The sequence below is a fragment of the Artibeus jamaicensis genome, unplaced genomic scaffold, assembly GCF_021234435.1.
Source record: "Artibeus jamaicensis isolate MK-2021 breed Jamaican fruit bat unplaced genomic scaffold, CSHL_Jam_final contig_1803, whole genome shotgun sequence".
NCBI lineage: Eukaryota > Metazoa > Chordata > Mammalia > Chiroptera > Phyllostomidae > Artibeus > Artibeus jamaicensis.
This window is the reverse complement of record NW_026521356.1, coordinates 4904551-4924500: the sequence shown is the minus strand read 5'-3', so window position 1 is coordinate 4924500 and position 19950 is coordinate 4904551. Positions and strand designations below refer to the sequence as shown.

Below are 19950 nucleotides of genomic sequence, written 5' to 3'. Positions count from 1 at the left end.
AGGGGAAGACAGGATAGTAGAGGTGTGGGGTTCTGTGAAAGATGGGGACACGCTATTGGCAGGAGTAGAGAAGGCCTTTAGTCTAAGGTGGAATGCCATGAGCTTTCCAGCACTGCCAGGAAGAAAAGGGTTGAGTCATAGGGTGGGCATACGTGGGGGGTGGAGAGGTCAGGGGGAAGGGGCTGTTTGTGGGGGACGCTCTGGTTCAGTGCTGGCAGCACCCTGAGCGGCACACTTGAGCAATCACAGATTATTCCTCTGTGGAAGGTGATGAAGAAAATGTAAGAACATGGGAAAGTGTTTGCGATGTAACGATAAGTGAGAAAAAAGAAGGTTACAAAATGGGACGTAGAGTGGGATCCCTATTGTGTAACACTGGCTGGAAAGACACCAGAACATTAGCTGTTGTTATCCCTGCTACAGTAAGGATGACTTGCATTTCTTCTTGGAGCCTGTCTGTGTAGTCCAGGTTTTCTATAATGAACTTGAAATGTGATTTTTCTACATATCTGAAAGTGTTATTTTAGAAGAAAATTAATTGAGTGCTTATTAAATTCTACAGTTTCAGCACAACACGTCATGCAAAGAAGTGTAAGCCACAGCCACCACTCGCAGATGACTCTGAAATCCAGGCATAGCACCGGGGGACAGTTCTGTGCAGAAGGAATGTGGCCCCCGCCTGGGCTCTGCCCTGGTCCGCAGCTTCCTACCTGTGACCCGAACAAGTGCCTGGACCTTTCTGTGTTTTGTTTGCTTCATCTGTAAAATGGGAATAATAACAGTACCTGTAAGGATTAGTTGAGCTGATACACGTGACCACTTAGAAGAGCACCTGCCACTGGATAATCACGACAGAAGCGTTAGCTGTTGCTTCTTAGTGGTTAAGAACTTTGTCTCTGGTGTCGCTCTGTCTGGGTTCAAATCCATGTTCTGTCTCGATCAGGCTTAGGCAAATGATTTCATCATTGTCTCTACCTCAGTTTCTTAATCTTTAAAATGGGGATGAAAATAATGGTGCTTCATCCATAGAGTTGTTATAAAAATTAACCATGTAATTATGGATAAAATATGTTACTTAGGAGAGTGTTTAGCAGCTAAGAAGTGCTCAGTAAATGGGAGCTGCTATAATACTAATTATTATTAGTTATTACTATTACTGTTGAGGGAGGCAGTGACTGGCGGTGAGAACCACCAGAGCACCCTGTGGAGAGCCAGCCGCAAGTGGCCACTCATGACTGAGTGGGTGCATGAGATGGGCTGAGCCGGGCCCTGCAGGATGGCTTTACCCTCTCTTTTCTGCCTCTCCTGTGTCCTCCTCTAGCTTGGGTTATTCTGGTCCTTTTAAAACTGTGCCATTCCTTCAACACACCACTAACTCCTTGATCCTTATTTAGGCACAGGCAGAGGTGGGCATGTGGTGAAGTTAATGAAGGGAGGCTTCCAGAACTGTTTATTTCATGGGAAATGCCTCAGCAATATTATATTTATAATGGAGTCTTTTTCTTGTAGGAGACTTCCATCTTTGTGTCAACTTTGACCCCAACTGGATCCTCCCTTCGATTTAGGAAGGGGGCTCCCAATTTAGACTTCCAAGGCCCCATCTGCTGAAATCCAGCCCCTTTCTTTAACTGGCCCTGGTCACCAGGGACTTATCTGGGTAATGTTTTTGCCCCTGTGAGCCTCTTTTCCTTTGTTACTGATGCATAGTATGTCATGTCTCCTCCTGGAGCTACAGCCTCTACCTGTCACCATTAGGGTTGGTGTTAACACGAATGAATGAATGAATGAATGAATGAACGCACGAACGAGTGAACTTGCAATGCCTGGGGGTAGAGAACAAATGAACAAATATAGTTTGAGTCTGTTTTATTCCTAAAGAAAAATTAACAGCAGGGTAATTGCTTAGTCCTGTGATGGAACAAAGTCCTCAGAAGACAGGAGAAGCTGGAAGCCTTTTAAATCGATGAGGAACAAGAAGCCTCTGAGATCCCAGAGTGACTGAAGTTTAGGAACACAACTGCATCTACATGAGAAAATGTATTAAGTCTGGAGAGATGTGTCCAGAAGCTGAAGTTGAGGAACCATCACAGGGCTTTATTGAGAGCTGGTTCTCCTTACATTTGAGCTTTATGAATGCCGCTTTGCTGGTGTACTTTATTAAAGACTTATGTTTTTAGTTAAGAATGAGTAAAATCAACAGGAGAGGAAGCATGGCTGTGTCAACGTTAGTCAGGGACTCCCAGTGTCTCTCTGGCTTTCTGAACTACATTTGAGAGAACTTTTCCAGGCCGTATTCAGAACCTTGCAACTCACCCCATGACAGACGCTCCTACGTACACTGTGCGATTGTTTCATTGGCCCAGCATCTCCTCGGAGACCGTTACCTCTGGGAAGGTGAGACTTCCACACCCCCCCACAAACACTGAGAGCTGAGGAGCTGGGGCGTTAAACAGGAGCGGTGGGGAATTTTGTGTGAACTAAGTACCCACTTGTTGGTCAAATACCAGCCTAGATGGTGATGTGAGGGATTTGTAGATGTAATTAGTATTTAAATCACTAAGCTTTGAGTAAAGCTAATTACCCTCCATAATATGGTTGGACCTCATCTGATCAGCTGAAGACCTAAGAAAAGACTGAGGCGCACCTCCCGCACCCCCCGCACCCCGGCCCTCCGACCAGCAGGAAGAAGGACTCTGCCTTCCGAGTGCCCTCGGACTCCGCACTGCCACGCGGACTCTGGCTGCGGCGGCCAGCCTGCCAGCTTGCCCTACAGGTATGGACTTGCCAGGTTCCACAGTTCCACACATATATTCATATTCTGTTTCTCTGGAGAACCATAATACAGTAGGTATGAATGTAAGTTGTTTTCTTGCTCGGAAAAATTTTTCTCGAAGTGAATGACTTTTCACGATGGTAAGTGTTTGGACAGGTGTAGGCAGTCTGGGAGACCGCAGAGGTCTTCTTTTCTCTCCCCTCAACTTCTGAGCAGGCTTGGACTTAAATATTCGGTCACAAATAAGCATGAGAAGTGAGCATCCCATTCCTCCTCTGTCACCACCTGCTCTGTGTAGTTAGTTACATCTAAAACTACATGCATTTGTGATAGCACGACTGGAGTCAGTCTACATACTCTTTGCACAGGAAGGAGTACTATGCAGCAGTACAAAGGAAGTGGGGTCTTTTTCTGTGCTGATGTGGAATGGATTTAAGATAATATGAGTGAGTTCTGGCTGGTGTGGCTTAGAGGACTGAACGCTGGCCTGAGAACTGAGAGGTCACCGGTTCGATTCCCAGTCAGGGCACATACTGGGGTTGTGAGCTAGGTCCACAGTTAGGGGTGTGGGAGACACAACCGATCAATGTTTCTCTCCCTTCCTCCCCCAGTCATAAACAAACAAATAAAGCAAGGTACCGACACTGCGTTCCCATTCGGGCGAGTGAAAAGAATACATGCATATCTGCTTACAGGCCCACAATCCTTCGTTCGCAATTCCAAAATCCAAAAATCTCTGAGGTTTTTCTTTGGTGTTTGGCAAATTCATTTGGCAGCAAAACTGGAGCTGAAAGGATGGGTAGCCACTGGCAGTTTCTGTGTGTCCCTATTAGCACGGACACCTCACACCCCAGGCCCGGGTGGCCGGTGGGCCTGTTTGCCTGGGACTGAGTTGCTCCTCGGACCGGAACTGCCGGGCTCGCCCCCAGACGGTGGGTCATCTGATGCGGAGCTGACCCAGGTGTTAGGGAACACGTTATGCACCTTATGTACCTGTATAAAATCTGACAAGTGCTGGATTCTGAAACCCATCCGTCCCCGAGGGTACTGGATGAAGGAGTGGACTGTCTCTGGAAGGAGACCCAGCAGCCAGCCACAGTCCCCGGGGAGGCTGGGGGGCTGGGCCATTTTTTACTGCGCATCGTCTCCCATCTTTTGACCATGGACCACGTGAATGTATTATCTCTCAAAAAATAAACACAGGAAATACAGGAAAAACAAAACTCTGCACTTTTGACTAAACTAGAAGTAGAATTTTAATGATTTTTGAAAAAAGAAACTACTGTGCTGCTGTTATTGATGCTGTCAAAACAACATTTGCCTTTCAGATTCTGCTGCCCCCAGTGCATCCTGTCCTCAGGGCCGCCTCCCCTACTGAGGCCCCAGAGAGAGTCAGGAGGCTTGCTTTTTGTGTTCTGAGCTCAGAGGTCCCTCCCCAAGCAGCAGCAGGTGGACGACCCCGGCTCTTGCCTCAGCAGCTTGCTCCACAGCCCCAGGCGACTTTTTCCTGGTTGGAAGTTCTTATTTTGAAAAATCAAAAACAATCATACAAAACAAGTAGAAACAGGCTGGGTCAGCTGAAAAATACCCACACGCTCCCACCCCGGGTCTCTGGGTGATATAATTAGCTGGTTTTATCCTGCGGTGAGTGGGAGGCTTGCTCCTCTCACACCCGGCAAGGCCAGAGGCTGACGCAACAAAAGGCAAGCCCGGGCAAGGCCAGCCTGAGCTGTGGCTGCCGAGATGCTGATGCAGGCTCTGTGGGGGTGAGGGGGAGGGGGCTGCTTCAGGGCTGCAGGGGTGTGGGGACCCGGCTGCCCTGGAGGCAAAGCCGGCCTCCTGCTCACTCAGCCTTGAGCTAGCACCGCAGCCAGCTGTTCCCAGCTGACTCTGTCTCACCCAGGTGGAAGTGTCTGCTGAGAGATTCTAGAGGTGAGAAGCACCGCCCCTGCCCCCCGCCTCCACTGAGCCGGGATAGACTAAGTCAGGGTTCCCCAATAGACTAAGTCAGGGTTCCCAAAACTCTGTGGGCAGAGGGTGAGGAGGTTTCAGTCACTGGGAAGATTTGTCAAAATACCTGGGCGCTCGTGTTGCTGGCTGACCCTCACTCAATTTTAATTCAGTAGGCTCAGATAAAATCAGAAATTCGAATGTTAAAACATTGTGTTAATTATTATTTAAAACAGTATTAACTATTTAAAAACTATATTATGAGGAATAAGCCTACCTTGCACCCTGAGACAGTCTGGCTTTGCACAGCACACCTCCAGGGGGCACTGTCCACACGAATCCCAGTGGTGCTAATGGTACCCCTGGAGGTGAGCAACACAGTGGGCCTGCTCCTCCCTCCAAAGGCAACCCCCCGTTGCTTCCCAAGTCTTCTTTCAGATGGCGTCCATGTGTGAGCAGGACCAGAGCGTTGTTCACAGGGGGTGCTTTTTCCTCCCACTCTCTAAGTTAGAATCACTGAGCTAGGGGAGGAAGGTCTGATGGAGGCAGTACCGGCGTCTTCAAGGTGGTACTGGAAGACTGGGTCTTCCCTGAAGCCTCACCACAGCAAACCCCTGCCGGCCACCAGGGCCCACACACCCCTCCAGGGACCTGTCAGGGTCTCTGTACCTGTGTTTGGGGCAATAAAAGCCTTTTCTTATTAATCCTCCTGGGCCCCAGGACATTTTCTAAGGGATCTGTGGAGGAAGGGATTTTCCTGCATTGCAGTCCTGATGGCTCCTGACAGGCTTTGATGTTGACTTGTAAAAACAAAACAAACCTGTGTCCCGAAGGGAGAAACTGGGTCCCGCTGTGTGTCTTTAGACAAATCACACTGTCCCTTTATGTCCTCTGTCCCTGGTTTCCTCCTTTGGGAGCTGGGGGAGCTTCATGTCTACCTCATTTTTCCCAGCCTCTTAAGGATGAAGATACTGAGGCCCAAGAACACTCAGCTTGCAGGCGCCACTGTGTTTGTGGGGGCCGTGTCCAGACACTGGGCGGGAATTGGAATGAGGAAAGGAGTCCTTGCCAGCCTTACTCCTCTGCTGTGTGACCGCATGGACCCCTGCATCTGGGTGGGACCACATGGAATTGTGGGTGGGAATTGGTTCCCAGTGACTTCAGAGGCAGGTGTGAAGAAATGCACATGCCTTCATCTGCCTTCTCTCCCCTCCGGCAGGAAGCAGAGATCCTGTGGCCCTTGGGAAGAGGAGCCACAGGATGGAAAGTTCTTGAATCAGCCCCTGGAGGTCAGCCACTCCCCAGCCAACCGGAACACTTCAATTGTGTTTATATGTGAGTAAGAAAGAGAATTCTGTTGGGTTACCGCTGAGATCTGAGAGTATTTGCTGTAACAGCTAGTGTCACCCTAACACATACCCCCACCTTCCTCCTGAGTCTGGCCCTGAGCTGCTCGCATTTCCCCGTTCAAGGAGCAGCCCTTGGCAATCACTCCCCCAGCAGAGGGCAAGGCTGTTCTGTTTCAAGCCACTGAGGGTGGAGGGAGGGAGCTGTCATCTCTTCCCTGGCTCTGAGCTCAGCTCCAGTAGGGCCACCAGCATGCGGGCTTGGGGGTTGCAGCTGTCGCATTTCACTGTGGCTCTGGTGGCATTAAGACCATGTGTGATACTCAGAACCATCCTAGGGAAGCAAAGACAAGGACAAACAGCTGATGGGGGTCAAGGGGAGCAGGAAGGGTGAGACCACAGCTGGGGCCCTGGGTCTGCCCTGGCTGTCTGCCTGTGTCACCCCCTGGGGCCTCCATTCCCTCCGTAGTGTGAGACTAAAACAAACCTGTCCTGGATGGGGGCAGGAGAGGGTGGGGAGGGTGAGATAATAAATCTGAAATCCCGAAATTACTTTGTAAGACTCCACACTGCTCTGCAATCAGAGGGTCCAAACCCAAGACCCTCAGAACTTTGATGTATATGGAGCTTTTTCTTGGGAGGGGCTCAAAAATCATTAGTCAGGAAAGAAGAATGAAAGAATGCATAATTCCTACTCTTTGGGGATTATCCAGAGGCTGTTCTGAGCTGAAGAGCCTGGAGAAAGGGGTGTCTCGGGGGCTCACAAGGCCAGCTCAGTGTCTGCGAGCGGTTCCCTTTGCCACCAAATCTACTCTCAGGTGTCACAACATCTGAAATTCCACCATTACCACTTCATTCCTTTGGATTCCTTTTTGTTTCTCCACAAAAATGCAAGAAATGATAATCCTTTGCATGCATTCAGTATTTTAGACTTGTTCCAATAATCGTCTCTGAAAGAGACAGACAGTGAGACCCAAACTCTGGGCGTGACAGGAAATTGTAGGGGCAGTTCTACTCCTAAGTGTACATCCAAGAGAAACTCTTGCACGTGTGCCCCAGAAACACGGGTAAGAATAATCATAGCAGCCCCATATATAACACCTCAAAACTGAAAATAACCCAAGTCCTACTGACAGGAGAAGGGATTATTGGATGTTAAATAACAGTGAAAATGATTGACCCCTGTTTGTATAATGTATCGCTGCATAACAGACCGTGTTGAAACATAGTGCAAACACAACCATTTATTTGCTCGAAGTTCTACAATTTAGGCAACAGCTCATTGGCAATGGTTTGTCCCCATTTCGTATACCTTCACCTGGGGAGGCTCAACGAGGGCTGAAAGCTCAGCTTTCAAGATGGTCTCACTCAAGGTTGGCACTGACGCTGGCTGTCAGCTGGAAGATCGGCTGGCCCTACTGAGGGGGAGACCCTCCCTTGTCTTGCATGTGGCCTCTCCACATGACCTTTCACAGCATGGTGGTCTCAGACTAACCAAACTTTTCACGTGTAGCCCCAGGTCCCCACATAAGCAAAAGCAGAAGTTGCTAGACCTTCTCAAGGCTTAAGCCTAGAATGGACACAGTGTTACTTTTGTCCCATTCTGTTGGCTATAGCAGGTAGAAGTCAGACATATTTGGGGGCAGGGGCAACTATAAAAGAGTGCATCTCCCCCAGAGGTGCACTGCATTGGGTGCTGCAGACTTCCACAAACCATGACCACCCACAGCCACATGTCTAAATCTTGGGTAGGTTATGCTGCAATAACAAATAACCTCCACGTTTCAGGGACTTTCACACAACAAAGGATTACTTCTTTCTCACATACATATCCCACACAGGTCGGTGGGGTGGTCTGCTCCACACAGTCACTCAGGAACCCATGCTGATGGAGGTTCCCTCATGTTGAGATGAGACCTCACTTTCACCAGAGCCATGGAGGACAGAAAGGCTGGAGAATTTCAGCTAGTCTCGGCCCTAAAGAGACAATGTCACTTATGCTCACATCTCATGGGCTAGAACGAGTCACATGACCTTGTCTAACCTGCAAAGGGCTGCTGGGAAATGTAAAAGAGCGCATAGAAAAATGGGTATTAAAATTTCTGTCTTGGCCCCATGGGATAAAATCGTTGGAAACAAAAGAAAGTACAACCTAAAATTTAAGGTAGGGGAAGAAGGGTCCAGATAGGAGAGAAATTTACAGGGAGGTATCAGTGATCTGCAAAGGCCCTGAAGCCAACCACAGAGTGCAGGCTAAAAACAGCACTTCCATAAATATTCACTGAGCTCCAGCTAAGGCTGCTGGGCCTCAAAGGTACAAAGATGAATAAAATATGGGCTCATCCCCTCCGGGTCCCCAGCTCAGTTGATGCACATAAACCAAGCAGGCCGGCAAAGCCCAGTGGAGTGGGTTGCTCATCAAGAGCTCTAGGGGCCAGAGGAAGCTCTGAGAAGGCCTCCCCACAAAGGGTCCTGTGAGCTGGGCCATGAAGGATCAATAGGAGTTCAGTGGAGAAAGGAATGAAGGTGATGAAGGTAGGTCAGGAACAGTTATTCCAGGAAGAGGGAACTATATGTGCAACCCCGCACTCCTCACATGGCCTGTGTTCACTGCATTTCCTCACCGCCTTCTAGTTCTTAAATGTCTGGTCAACTCATTCACATCAGGCTGTGCCACCCAGAACCCTCTGCAGACCCAGGCACTCATCGTGCCCACTGGCTGTTGGGAGTATTGGTTGCTAGTCCTTATAGTTGAGTCTTTTATTAGGGATTGGCCACAGATAAGGGAGTTCTCTTGCCCAAGGTCATGCACCCTCTTTCCCCCGGGGTAGCCACATCCAAATGACTGGCTTATAAAGGCCCTGCCTCTAGCTTCACTTCAGGGAACTCTGCGGGACCATCCTACCTCCAGAGCTCCCTATGGGATCAGCTGAGGCCTCTTGGGCCTCCAGTCTCCATCACAGCTCAACTCCCCTCTCTCTGCTCAATCCTGTTTTCTTTATACCCCAGGTGCTGATTGCGCATGCACTCTCCAAGAAACGCCCTTCAAGCAAATCTCCACTTCGGAGTGTGTATTCTGGGAAACCTCCCAAAGATACCACTGAAGTGAAATGATTACTAAATTTCAATGGATGCCTTCCTTGAAGGTGTTTGTATAGCAATAATAATAATAACTAATATTCATAGAGTGATTCTATGTGCCAGGCACTATGCTAGGCACTTTGCCTATATGATCTCATTTAATAAAGAACAAAATTCACGCCAAAGGAGTGAATTTCTCATGGTGAAATTTCAGGCTTAGGCAAGATGACATTTCCAGCTCAGGGATGCTGGCTGGAAATATTTGTGTAGCACAAATTCTGTCACAAATTTCTCTGCCTCACTCTATGATCAGTCCTGATCTTCACTGGCTGGGTAAAGTCCCCATCAGGTCAAGGTGGTGGCTCCCAATCTCATTCTTCCTTAAAAAAAAAAAAAAAAAAAGCAGGGGTCTCACTTCTCAGGAGCCAGCGTGGAGGTAAATTTCTCTGAAAGCTGATTGCCCCAATTTGGGACTCCCCGAGCCTTTTCTGAGAAATGGTGACATTGTTCCCAGCACTTCCTCTCCCTGCTTGGGAAGTTCCTGCAGCCACCATTGAGTCCTCCTCACATCCTCCTTTTTCAGGCTTTCGGCTTTTCCTTTCCATCAGCTCCCTCCCAGATGGGGGCTGAGCCTTGCTCCACCCCTAAGCTGCCTGCTTTCTGGGAGCTTGCCCGGGCAGCAGGCTGTGGCCCTGACTGGCCCTCTGGCCCTCGGGAACATGTCCCAGCATGCTGAGACCTGCCGTAGAAGAGGCTGATGGCTGTTTTGTCCTTGGGGCTGCCTGCTTAGGGGGTAGTAGGAGACAGGAGACTCCCAGAGACCTCAGAGAGACCTTAGTCTGAGTTTTTCTGAAGAGACTATGTGATTTTCAGCATATCCCTTGGGAATGGCCTGAGATTTGTTGTGCACACACACCTGTGTATGGTTTTGTTTGTTTGTTTGTTTGTTTTGGGAGTCAGATTTCCTGTGTGACTTATAACAATTTGCTCCTTTGCCCTCTTCAGAGCAGAAGTCCTCCTTCAAGAACATGCCTGACTACACATTCAGGTGGATGGCTGGAAACACTCAATAGGTGCTTTATCAGTATTTGTTGAATTCTATTGTGGTGGTGGTAGTATTGAGCTAGAAGTTATTTTAAAAAACACCAAAAACCTCACTTCCCAATATCAACAGAATTATTTCATTGTGAGGCTCTGTGCCACAAAACTGTAAGTAGTTCAATACAAGCCTTCATTAAAAATGTTTCCCCCAAAGTAAATAGTCAGACAATGTCAAGTCTGTTTGAAATTCCCGAAAGCCCAGGGGATTCAAGGCAGTAGGAAGATGTGTCTGTCTTCTGTTGGACTTTTGACAACCCAGCCTTTGGGTGGTGCTGGTGTCTGTGTGTTGGGGGCCGCGGCGGGGGGGATGGGGGGAGGCAAAGGGAGAAGCAGTTTTGCCCTCCCTGAGGTCAGCTGTGCTAAAGGAAGAAGACTGGGCATGTCCGGGCAGAGATTTCCAGATCCTGAACAGCCCTAGATGTCAATAACTACAGCTGCTCTAAGCCTGGATTCTATTTTTCAGTGTGATTTCTCTTCAGACTTACACTGTTCTCTGCACATTTTTAAAAGCAGAAACTGCAAATGCTTTAGGTGAAGGAAGGGGGAAAAGGTGGGGGCCCAAGGGGAACTGGAGATTTAGGGGTTCATGGGAACATAGGGGCATCTCCTTTGCTTTTGTATCTGTCAAAGGCACCAGGGGGCATTTCCAGAATTGTTCTTCCTCAGTGTCACCTCCGTGAGCTACCTGGAAATGAGGGGTCCTGGCTGTTTCCCTCATTCTAGAGCCTTTGAAATACTGAGGGCAATAAGCAGAGAACCCTGGGCAGGAGGCAAACGCCTGTGATCCAACCACGGCCACTTATTTGCCAGGTGATCTGGGTAAGGTCACTGAACTTCTATGAGCTTCAGTTTCCCCAGCTCAGCTTCCTTAGTGTGTGTGGCCTGTGCTGGGAAATACCCAGGAGCCAAGCCCCTCTGCCCTTCCTAGCCATGCAACCTGTGGCCATCACAGAGGTTTCTTCCGTTGAGGTGAGAGAGGTGAGTGTGAGGAGTGAGGAGAAGGGTGCCGGGGGTCTGCTCCAGGTGGAGCCCCCCCTCCACCAGAGACCAGGATGCCCCTTCTGAAGAGGGCCCCCAGTTCCCTCCTTTCTCGAGGCGTTGCCAAGCAACAACTCTGCATCTCTTTAGTTCTGTGAGCCTCACCTGGGAAATAAAGGGGGCTGAATCTGCTTCAGGTCTTCAGGAGGCTTTTTTGGGGGTGTCTGGGTGTTCCTGGCGCTGGGGTGCAACGGCGTAGTGAGGGGTCCGTGGGGCTAGTGGTGATATCATGTGGGGCTTTCTGGGAATTGAAAAGTGAGATGCATTATTGTTATTATTTGTGGATTTTTATTTACTACGAATGTCACTCCTTGTGATCTTTTCAGGGCCAGAATATGGCTTATCTTAACAGTGCCGTCCCTCCGGGTGTGGGCCAACTCGCTCCCCAGCCGAACCCCGCCCCCTCCACACATTTGGGGCTCAGTTCGAGGGGAAAATGGTCAAGAGCAGGGCCCGAGAGCGCGGGGTGCTGGGCGGAGGGAATCGGAGGACGCGAGGATGGAGGGGCGTCTCCAGGGACGAGGACGCGCGGGTGTCTCAGCGGAGGGCGGTTCCAGGCTCGGTGAGCCAAGCAACCAGTTCCGCCTCCTACAGTCACCGCTATAAAAGGGCCGACGGGCCGCAGCCGCGGAGCTGTGAGCGGCTGCCTGAGTCCACGGCTTGGAGATCCGGAGCGAGTCGCGATTCGCTGAGAACCGGAGACCCGCCGAGGTGAGCGGGCGGGGGCGAGACGGAGCGGACGCGCGGGCGGCTGGGAGCGTGTGTCCACGCAACGCTCGTCCTCCTGCGTGGGCGCGGGCGTGGGCGCGTATGTCCGCGGGAGTGTGCGTGCTGTGTCCCGCAGGTGAACGACATGCGCGGGTCTCGGGTTTGCTCACGCGGGAGTGTGGAAGTGCGCGGGTGACGGGAATCGGGATGTGCCGGAGACTCGGCTTGGAGGGACCCGCGTCCGAGGGGCGCGTTGCCTCGCTCCCCTCCCCTTGAAACTCGGCTGGGGCGGGGAGGGCGTGCGCGGGGCGCGGCCGGCTCGCGGCGTGGGGATGAAGCCTCTGTCCGCCGAGGGGCGGCAGGGGGAGGAGGGCCCAGCGCGGCAGGAGGTTCATCCCGGGCGCCCCTCGGGTGCGCCCCTGCCCTGATCTCTGAGGTCTGCGTCCCGGACGCCGGAGTGTCCGCCGCCGGGCTGGGCGTTGAGGTCAGCGCGGGCTGTGTCCACAGCTTGGGAACAAGTCGGGGCTTGTCCCTTAAGGGCCAGTGAGGAGGTGAATCACGGTGACAAGGAGACCCCGAGAACACAGCCGGAGCCGCGGGGCAGTTGCCCCCAGAAGTTCCCTTCTTTGCCCCTCCGAAATCTCTGTCCCCCTGCCCCCCCGCATCAGCACAGTGACCTATTTGGCTGGCACGGAGTGTTCCCGGGGAAGCCAGGACTCCGGGGGTCCAGGGCCGGGTGTCCGGTCCCTGCCCTGCGGACCCCGAGCCGCGGCCGGGCGCCCGGTGTGCTCACCGCAGCCTGTCAGTGCGGGGAGCGAGGGCGCCCGCCCGCCTCTGTGTCACCGCCGCCCGGAGACCCGGGCCCCGCCGGCCCTCGCGTCCGGGCGGCTGTCTCCTGGGCGGAACGGAGCCTGCTCTGCGGAGCGACTGGGTGTGCGGTCCACGCCCGGGTGGGAGGCGGGGTGGTGTCGAAACTTGGAGGGGCGAGGCTTCGCGGGGCGCGACGCCGCTCTGTCCGCTTCACCGGGCGCTGGCGCGTCCCGGACCGCGGCCAGAGTTCCCTCTCCCGGGGCGGCAGGGCAGAGCCGAGCAGCTGGGCGACTCGCCCTTCGGGTGCCGCCGCCCAGTCCGGGCCCGCTGGGGCCACTTCGCCCAATGGCGGAAAACAATCTTGGAACGGGGTCTGGCACTTTACGGTGTCCAGGCAGCGCCCTCCCTCTGTGTCGCGTTTTGGGGAGGACTTTCGAGCGGTTTTGTTTTCTTTGCCCCCGTCTATTTTTATTTTCCAGGGATCTGAGTCATTCCCTGCTTTGGGCGTGGAGATAAGGTGGAGGGACTAGATCACTGTGCGCCTGTGTGCGTGTGTGTGTGTGTGTGTGTGTGTGCGCGTGTGTGTGAGTTTGTGAGACAGCAATGGCGCGAGAGTGCGCGGTTTCCCAACAGTGGCGGGGGTTTCGGAAGCTTGGCTGGGTCAGCGTGACGTGTTCGCAGCCCCCGGCCCCTCCCGTCCCCCTCCCTCCCCAGCTGAGAATGACGCGCAGCCAGAGTGGAAGCTAAGTTTTGGCGGGCAGGGCGCACTTTGCAGGAAACTGACTCATCGCAGCTCGCTCCTGCCTACCCAGGCTTTGCCCTCGCACCTCCCACACGCGCGTGATTTCCAGGAGACTAGCGACCCCTTCCGGCCCCAAAGCAACAGCACACTTGCCCTCCCGTGGAATGCGATTTCACCCGCCTTCCTTCCCGCGGCTAGTCCAGGGCTCATCCCAGGTCGCTACCCCCACCCTCACGCTACCCTCTAACGCTCCCTAAAAAGAGTACCCCATTGGTTCAACAGTGTTTGCTGAGTGCTTAATATTTACTTGGGAATTAAAATTGGTTGAAGTCTAAGGCACTAAGGCCAACGAAGAAAACTATTCTCAATTACTTGTTTGTAAAACAAGGGTTTGTGTTTGTGAGTTCCCTCTGAGCTGGGAGTTATGATAATGGGCGCCAGAGCAGATTTTGATGGGGCCCCTATGAGAGTCGTAAGGGAAGGGGTGGTAGAAAGACAGAGGGTCCCTGCCTGGAATCTGGTCCTATCTTTAGCTCCCAGAAGCCAAGGAATATCCAGCTTCCTGAAAAAGTCCTAGGGGAGCCCCTTGTCATGCTTCAAGGAGCCGAGACCTAGAATTTCCGTTTCAGCATCCTGTGTGTTCCCTCTCATGTGCCCACCTGGGGAACTGCCAAATACTTGCTTAAATCCCACTAAATTTTGGATTAAGTTGGTCCGAGGAGAGAAGGGCTTATTCACCTATATTTTTGTAAAAGCTCTCCAACTGGTTCTGATGGGATTGTCTGGTTAAGAAACCTGAACATTAGTGAGGGAGTAGGGTTCAACACCAGAGCACAGAATTTGGGGCAAATAGGCCTGGGTTCAAATCCTGGATGTGTTGTGTGACCTTGGGACAGTTACTCAACTTCCCTGAGTCTTGGTTACTGCTTCCATAAAAAAGAGCTAAGACACTTTTTAAGTAAATTAATATTCATGAACTTCTTAGAAAATCTCTGGCACATACAAATATATAAATAAATTTCAATCCTTGCCCTAGAGACAGTGGGCAAAGGTTATTTGAAGGCTCTACACTGTGTAACTTCTCCAGGGGGCAGTGGCCTTTGACCTTCTTTTAGCTTCAAGGTTTGGGGGCAAGTATTGTGTTCAAAACCCTACCCTTTAAACTTGGTCTGAGGTCACCTGGTGCCTCCCCTCCCCATCAGCTGAGACCTGAGCTGCACTGTTGTGAGCGGTGGGTGTGTCACAGGTCCAGAGCTTCCTGCCCCAGGACGTCCTTCAGCAGAGCTTTCACCCTCAGACCTGCAAATCAGGACTTGTCCCCAGGAAAATCCAGTCCCTGCTGATGTCATGCAGCAGCTCAGCCCTGGAGTCAGGCAAGAGCCGGGCAGGCGGTACCAGTGCTCACTCGGCTTTTTCTCTCCTGAAGTGGGAGGAGAGAGCTGGGTAGACCAGCCCCCTCTGATTTTCTTAGCCTGTAAAATGGGTTTGTTGGAGACAGGCGACAGGGGCAGGGCCTGCAAGGTTGTCTAGACTTCAGATCACCTGGTGGGTCTGGCAGGAAGTGGCTCAGCCAGGGAGAAATCAAGGCTTTGCCCTGCCCTGCCCAGCTCCTCCTCAGCCCCAGGCCACTGGCCTGGTGACATCCTTGTGAAAGGCTCTCAGCCTACAGCACTGTCAGCCTGTCAGCTGCTGTCTGACGGAGGTGGTGGCCTGGGGGTGGCGGGGAGGGTTGGGGAGGCTCAGCCAGAACTGAAGGCAGAGAGAAACAGTAACACTTCTGTTTTCCAAGCACTTCTATATACCAGGTGCTGGTCTCAGCACATTCCCCACTCAGTTAATCCTCCCATCTGTCCTCTGAGACATTTACTATTGTCTCCCTTTACACATGAGGGAAATATAGGCCAGAGAAACTAAGCCAGCAGAGCCTGGACTCCACCCCGGCAGTCCTGCTTCACAGCCTTGGCTCCTAACCACAGGGTACAGGCTGCCAGCTCTGTTCCGCCTGCCTCGCCTAGAGGGATTCCTGACCCATCGCTCCATCCTATTTCAACAGCCAAGCTCTTTAAACTTCCACAAAGCCCCATTTTACAGATGAAGAAACTGAGGTCCAGAAACATTAAGTGACTTTGTAAAGTTTAGATAGTTAGCAGCAAAGGTAGGCCTAGATCCCAGGTGTTTTTCATCCCAAAGTCCAGGGTACTTGTGTTAGAGCAGGGTTACCACACACGGGCATCTGGGTAGGGGGTTCAGGAGGCTGGAGAAGCTGTCAGCCTGTCCATGCATTTGGGAACTGACCTCTTGGCCAAGGCCGGGAAACTGCTGGACTCACAATTCGCACGTACTTGGAGCATTCACACCCATGAGGGACACCTCAGGGGCGGGAAAGTAAATTGATTTTAGCTGATAAAACCGGGCGGTAAACAGACCCCTGATCCCTGCTATTGCAATAAACTGTTGACATAAGCTTGCCCTTCAGCTGCCCGCTCTCCCAGTCACCCTGGGGTGCCATGCTGGCTGAGCTCTGCCCCACCCAGTGTCTGTTGGTGGGAGATTGAGGGCCCCGTGGGAAAGAGATGGTGGAAGGACACCCTCTCACCTCCCGTTCTGGTAGGAAGACCTCACTTGGTAAGCAGGACCTGGTAAGGGGGTCCAATTTCCCGAGTGACAAGGCCTTTCTTGTGTCTCAGCAGCAGGTGCCATGTCCGAGCCATCCCGGGACCCCCGCCCGATCCCCCGTGGCAGCAAGGTCTGCCGTCGCCTCTTCGGCCCGGTGGACAGTGAGCAGCTGCGTCGAGACTGTGATGCACTAATGGCCAGCTGTGTGCAGGAGGCGTGTGAGCGATGGAACTTCGACTTTGTCACTGAGACGCCGCTGGAGGGTGACTTCACCTGGGAGCGTGTGTGGGGCCCGGGCCTGCCCAAGGTCTACCTGTCCACAGGGCCTCGGGGGATCCAGGACAACCTGGGAGGAGGCAGGTGGCCCAGCAGCTCACCTGCCCTGCTGCAGGGGACAGCTCAGGAGGACCACCTGGACCTGTCGCTGTCCTGCACCCTTGTGCCTCGCTCCCCTGAGAGGCCTGAGGGGTCCCCAGGTGGGCCTAGCACTTCTCAGGGCCGAAAGCGGCGGCAGACCAGCATGACAGGTGAGGACAAATACAGGGAATGATACTGCAAGGGACCAAGACTCATAATTCATGGTTCAAGGGCTGACTTGTCTGCTCCACTTGCTCATTACGAGGGGGAAACAGGCCCAGAGAGGGGAAGTGACTTGCCTGAGGTCACACAGTCTACAGCCAAGACCAACTAGCTTTCATTTATTGGGAACATTTATTAAATGCCAAGCCCTTCACTAAGTTTCTTAGGTGGATTTCATTGAGTCCTTACAACAATTTGTATGACATTCCTGCCACCCTTTTATAGGCAAGGAAACAAGGTTCAGAGAGGTAGAGTGATTTTCCTAAGGTCACACAGTGAATTTGCAATGAAGAGAAAATTAATGATAAGGATTTCCTGGCTGCCCTATCCAAACTTAACTTCCCTTCCCCACCGCACACACGCACACACGCACACATGCACACACACTACCTGTCCCTCTGCCCTGCCTACTTTTGTTCATTTTGGTACTTCTTACTGTCAACAGCTACTTCCTTATCTTGATATTGCCCATCTGCCCCATAGGATATTATTTCCACAGGAAAGGGTTCTATATCTGTCTTGCTCATCACTGAATCCCAGCCTAAAATGGTCCTGGCACATCATAGGTGCTTGATAAATAATGAATGAGCGATGCTGCCCTTGAGCACACACTAGGCCAGGCTGCAGACCAAAACCTTTGTAGAGAGCATTTTATTTAATCCTTAGAGTAGCACACCAGTGTTGTCCTCATTTTACAGGTGAGGCTCAGTGAGATGCAGCCAAGAGTCCCGCAGCAGATTTGCAGCTGGGTCAGAACTAACAATAAGGATAATAGTAACCACGAAGGTTTATATGGCCCCGGCGCTGCGCAGAACACTTTCACGGATGGTCTGATGGTAATCCTCAGAGCAGTGCCGTCCAACAGAACTCCGCAGTGATGCAAACACACGGTGCCACCAGCCACAGAGAGCTCTTGAGTACTTGACATGTGGCTAGTGTGACTAAGAAAGTGAATTTTTCATTTTCTTTTATTTTAGTTAATTTAAATAACCACGTAGGACTGGTGGCTGCGGTACTGGGCAGTGTGGGTTAGAGCAGGCCCAGGGATGCAGGCCCCACGGTCAGTCACCTCTGTGCAGTGGGCCGATCTGTAAACACCCTGGGAGATGGGGTGGCGGTTGCCAGAGTTCCTCCCTGCACTTGGCAATCTGTCCCTTTGGCCAGAGGGAGGGGTCCTGGCCCCTCTGCAGTTTGCCTCTGTTGGGCGTCTCTCTGTGCCCTCTTCCTCCTGGCCTGGCTGACCTGTGTTCTCTTTCCTTAGAATTCTACCACTCCAAACGCCGGCTGATCTTCTCCAAGCGGAAGCCCTAACTCGCCAGCTGGAAGCCTCTCGCTCCTGGAAACATGGGCTCCCTGCAGGCCCATTCTACATCTTTTGCCTTAGTCCTGCAGTTTGTGTGTCTTAATTATTATGTCTGTTTTAATTTAAACTCTTCCTCATGTACATAGTCTGCTTGTCACCACCCTCCCACCCCTGCCAGCAGCTGGCATTAGAATTATTTAAAGAAAACATTAGACAGCAGAATGATACACTCACTAGGTTGCCAGATATTTTTATTATGCAAACTTCTATTTAAAACCTCCTCGTTCTATGCTCTCTATTTCTTTCTTCCCTGAGGTCAGGTGGGGCCAGCGTGACCCTCACCTGTTGGGTGGTGCTTTCTGGAGGGGCCTGATTCCCTCTGGTCACTGTCTCATGGACAGTGACATTCTACTCCTAATCCTTCATTCTCAGACCCGAATTTCCTTTTAATTTGAGAAGTAAAGATATAGCACTTTGAAGAGGACCTAGCAGAGTGAGGACCTAATCCAAACTTGGGAGTCCCCTCGCTTCCTATAAGGTTGGATATGGTGACCTTGAAGTGGGCACAGCCTGGAGCAGGGTGGGGGACTGACACCCTCCTGGCCCTTGATACCCGACTGTCCCGTGACGGCATGGGGCAGGTAGGGTCCTGTAGCAAGTGTCCACCTCCCCGCATGCCCCCCTGCTGCCCACAGGGTGGCTGCTCCCTGTTGACTTCCCTGGGACTTTTCTGGGAGCCTCAGGTTCCCCTCTTTTCCAGCGGGGCTCTCAAGTCCCCTCTGCTCCTCTCCCCTCCTCCACGTCCTTTCCCTCTACTCCTCTCTCAGCCCTGGGCGGCTGCTCTGGGGTGCACGTCCCCCCAGCCCAGTGGACTGGAAGAGGGGCACACTAGAAGTAGGTTCCCTGGTTCTACCTCAGGCAGCTGGAGCAGCAAGCACCCCCTCTTCTCAGCTCTGGGGGTAGGGGTTCTGGGTGGTCGGACAGGCCTCCTTGAGTGGGGCTCTGCCTGTGATAGTGGCATATAGGTCGGGGGAGCAGATTTTTCTGAGAGGAAGAGCATGACACCAGTCCCTGTATCTCATCTGCTCCACCCCTCCCCCGCATCATCGCACTTGGAGTAGCAGCTGAGCAAGGAGTCCGTGTTTTCAATGGTGGGAGCAGAGGCTGTGGACAGGGTTTTCCAAGTGGGCTAATGTGGGCCTGGGAGTTGTGAGTTATCTTTCCTGACACTGAACGCAGAGCCTCTGGGGGGACTGAAGCACTTCGTGGGCCTGCCCCAAATGCCTTCCAGCTCCTGCAACACCTGGCCCGGCCTGCTTTCTCTGGTTCCCCTTGTGTGCTGGTTCTCCTGTCTCTACCTACACTGTGCACATGTCCGGGGCAGGGGCCACGTCCTGTATTGCTCTTCGTCCTTCACAGCCCACCCCCCGCCCTTACCCCGCCCAGTGCTGGTCATACAGCAGGTGCTCAATAATCAATAAATATTTCTTGGTGACTTTACTTGCAAGTATACCTTGTTATTTTTGAGAACAAGTAGGTGGGATTTCTTTGGTGGTTTTTATAACTTTAAAAATTAACCATTTACATTTAAAAAACACAAAAAACTTAGCAAACAGGGCCATGAGGCAAAAAAAACCAAAAACAACAAACAAGAATAAAATAAAAACAGTAAAGCATCATCTCTTCAAAGATTACTCCTGTGAATATTTTGGTTTGTTGCATTTTTTTTAGTAAAGAACATATTGTAGCTTGACATCATTACTCATCGGGGAAATGCAAATTAAAAGCACAATAAGATACTGCTAGGCACCTACTAGAATGACTAAAATGAAAAAGGCTGACAATGCAAAGTGTTAACAAGGGTATGGAGGCAACCAGAACTCTTAACACCTTCCTAGTGGGA

General features: G+C 51.8%; 1 protein-coding gene and 1 long non-coding RNA gene across 3 annotated transcripts; both read left to right on the top strand.

Moving 5' to 3' along the window:
- The first annotated feature begins 4598 nt into the window (after positions 1 to 4598).
- LOC119050020 (uncharacterized) lies at positions 4599 to 9267 on the top strand. Its single transcript, XR_005082662.2, has 4 exons — positions 4599 to 4705; positions 5676 to 5838; positions 5943 to 6058; positions 9079 to 9267. It is a non-coding gene; the product is annotated as an uncharacterized LOC119050020 (long non-coding RNA).
- A 2638-nt stretch (positions 9268 to 11905) lies between these two features.
- On the top strand, positions 11906 to 19547 carry CDKN1A (cyclin dependent kinase inhibitor 1A). 2 transcript variants are annotated; one of them, XM_037146226.2, is made up of 3 exons: positions 11906 to 12000; positions 16240 to 16692; positions 18006 to 19547. In XM_037146226.2, the coding sequence occupies exons 2-3, from the start codon at positions 16248 to 16250 to the stop codon at positions 18053 to 18055; spliced, it is 495 nt and encodes a 164-aa protein (XP_037002121.1). In that variant the 5' UTR covers positions 11906 to 12000; positions 16240 to 16247; the 3' UTR covers positions 18056 to 19547. The 2 variants fall into 2 exon arrangements, with proteins under 2 accessions (XP_037002121.1, XP_037002122.1); XM_037146227.2 differs by having other exon boundaries at positions 11908 to 12000; positions 16237 to 16692.
- Positions 19548 to 19950: the final 403 nt, after the last annotated feature.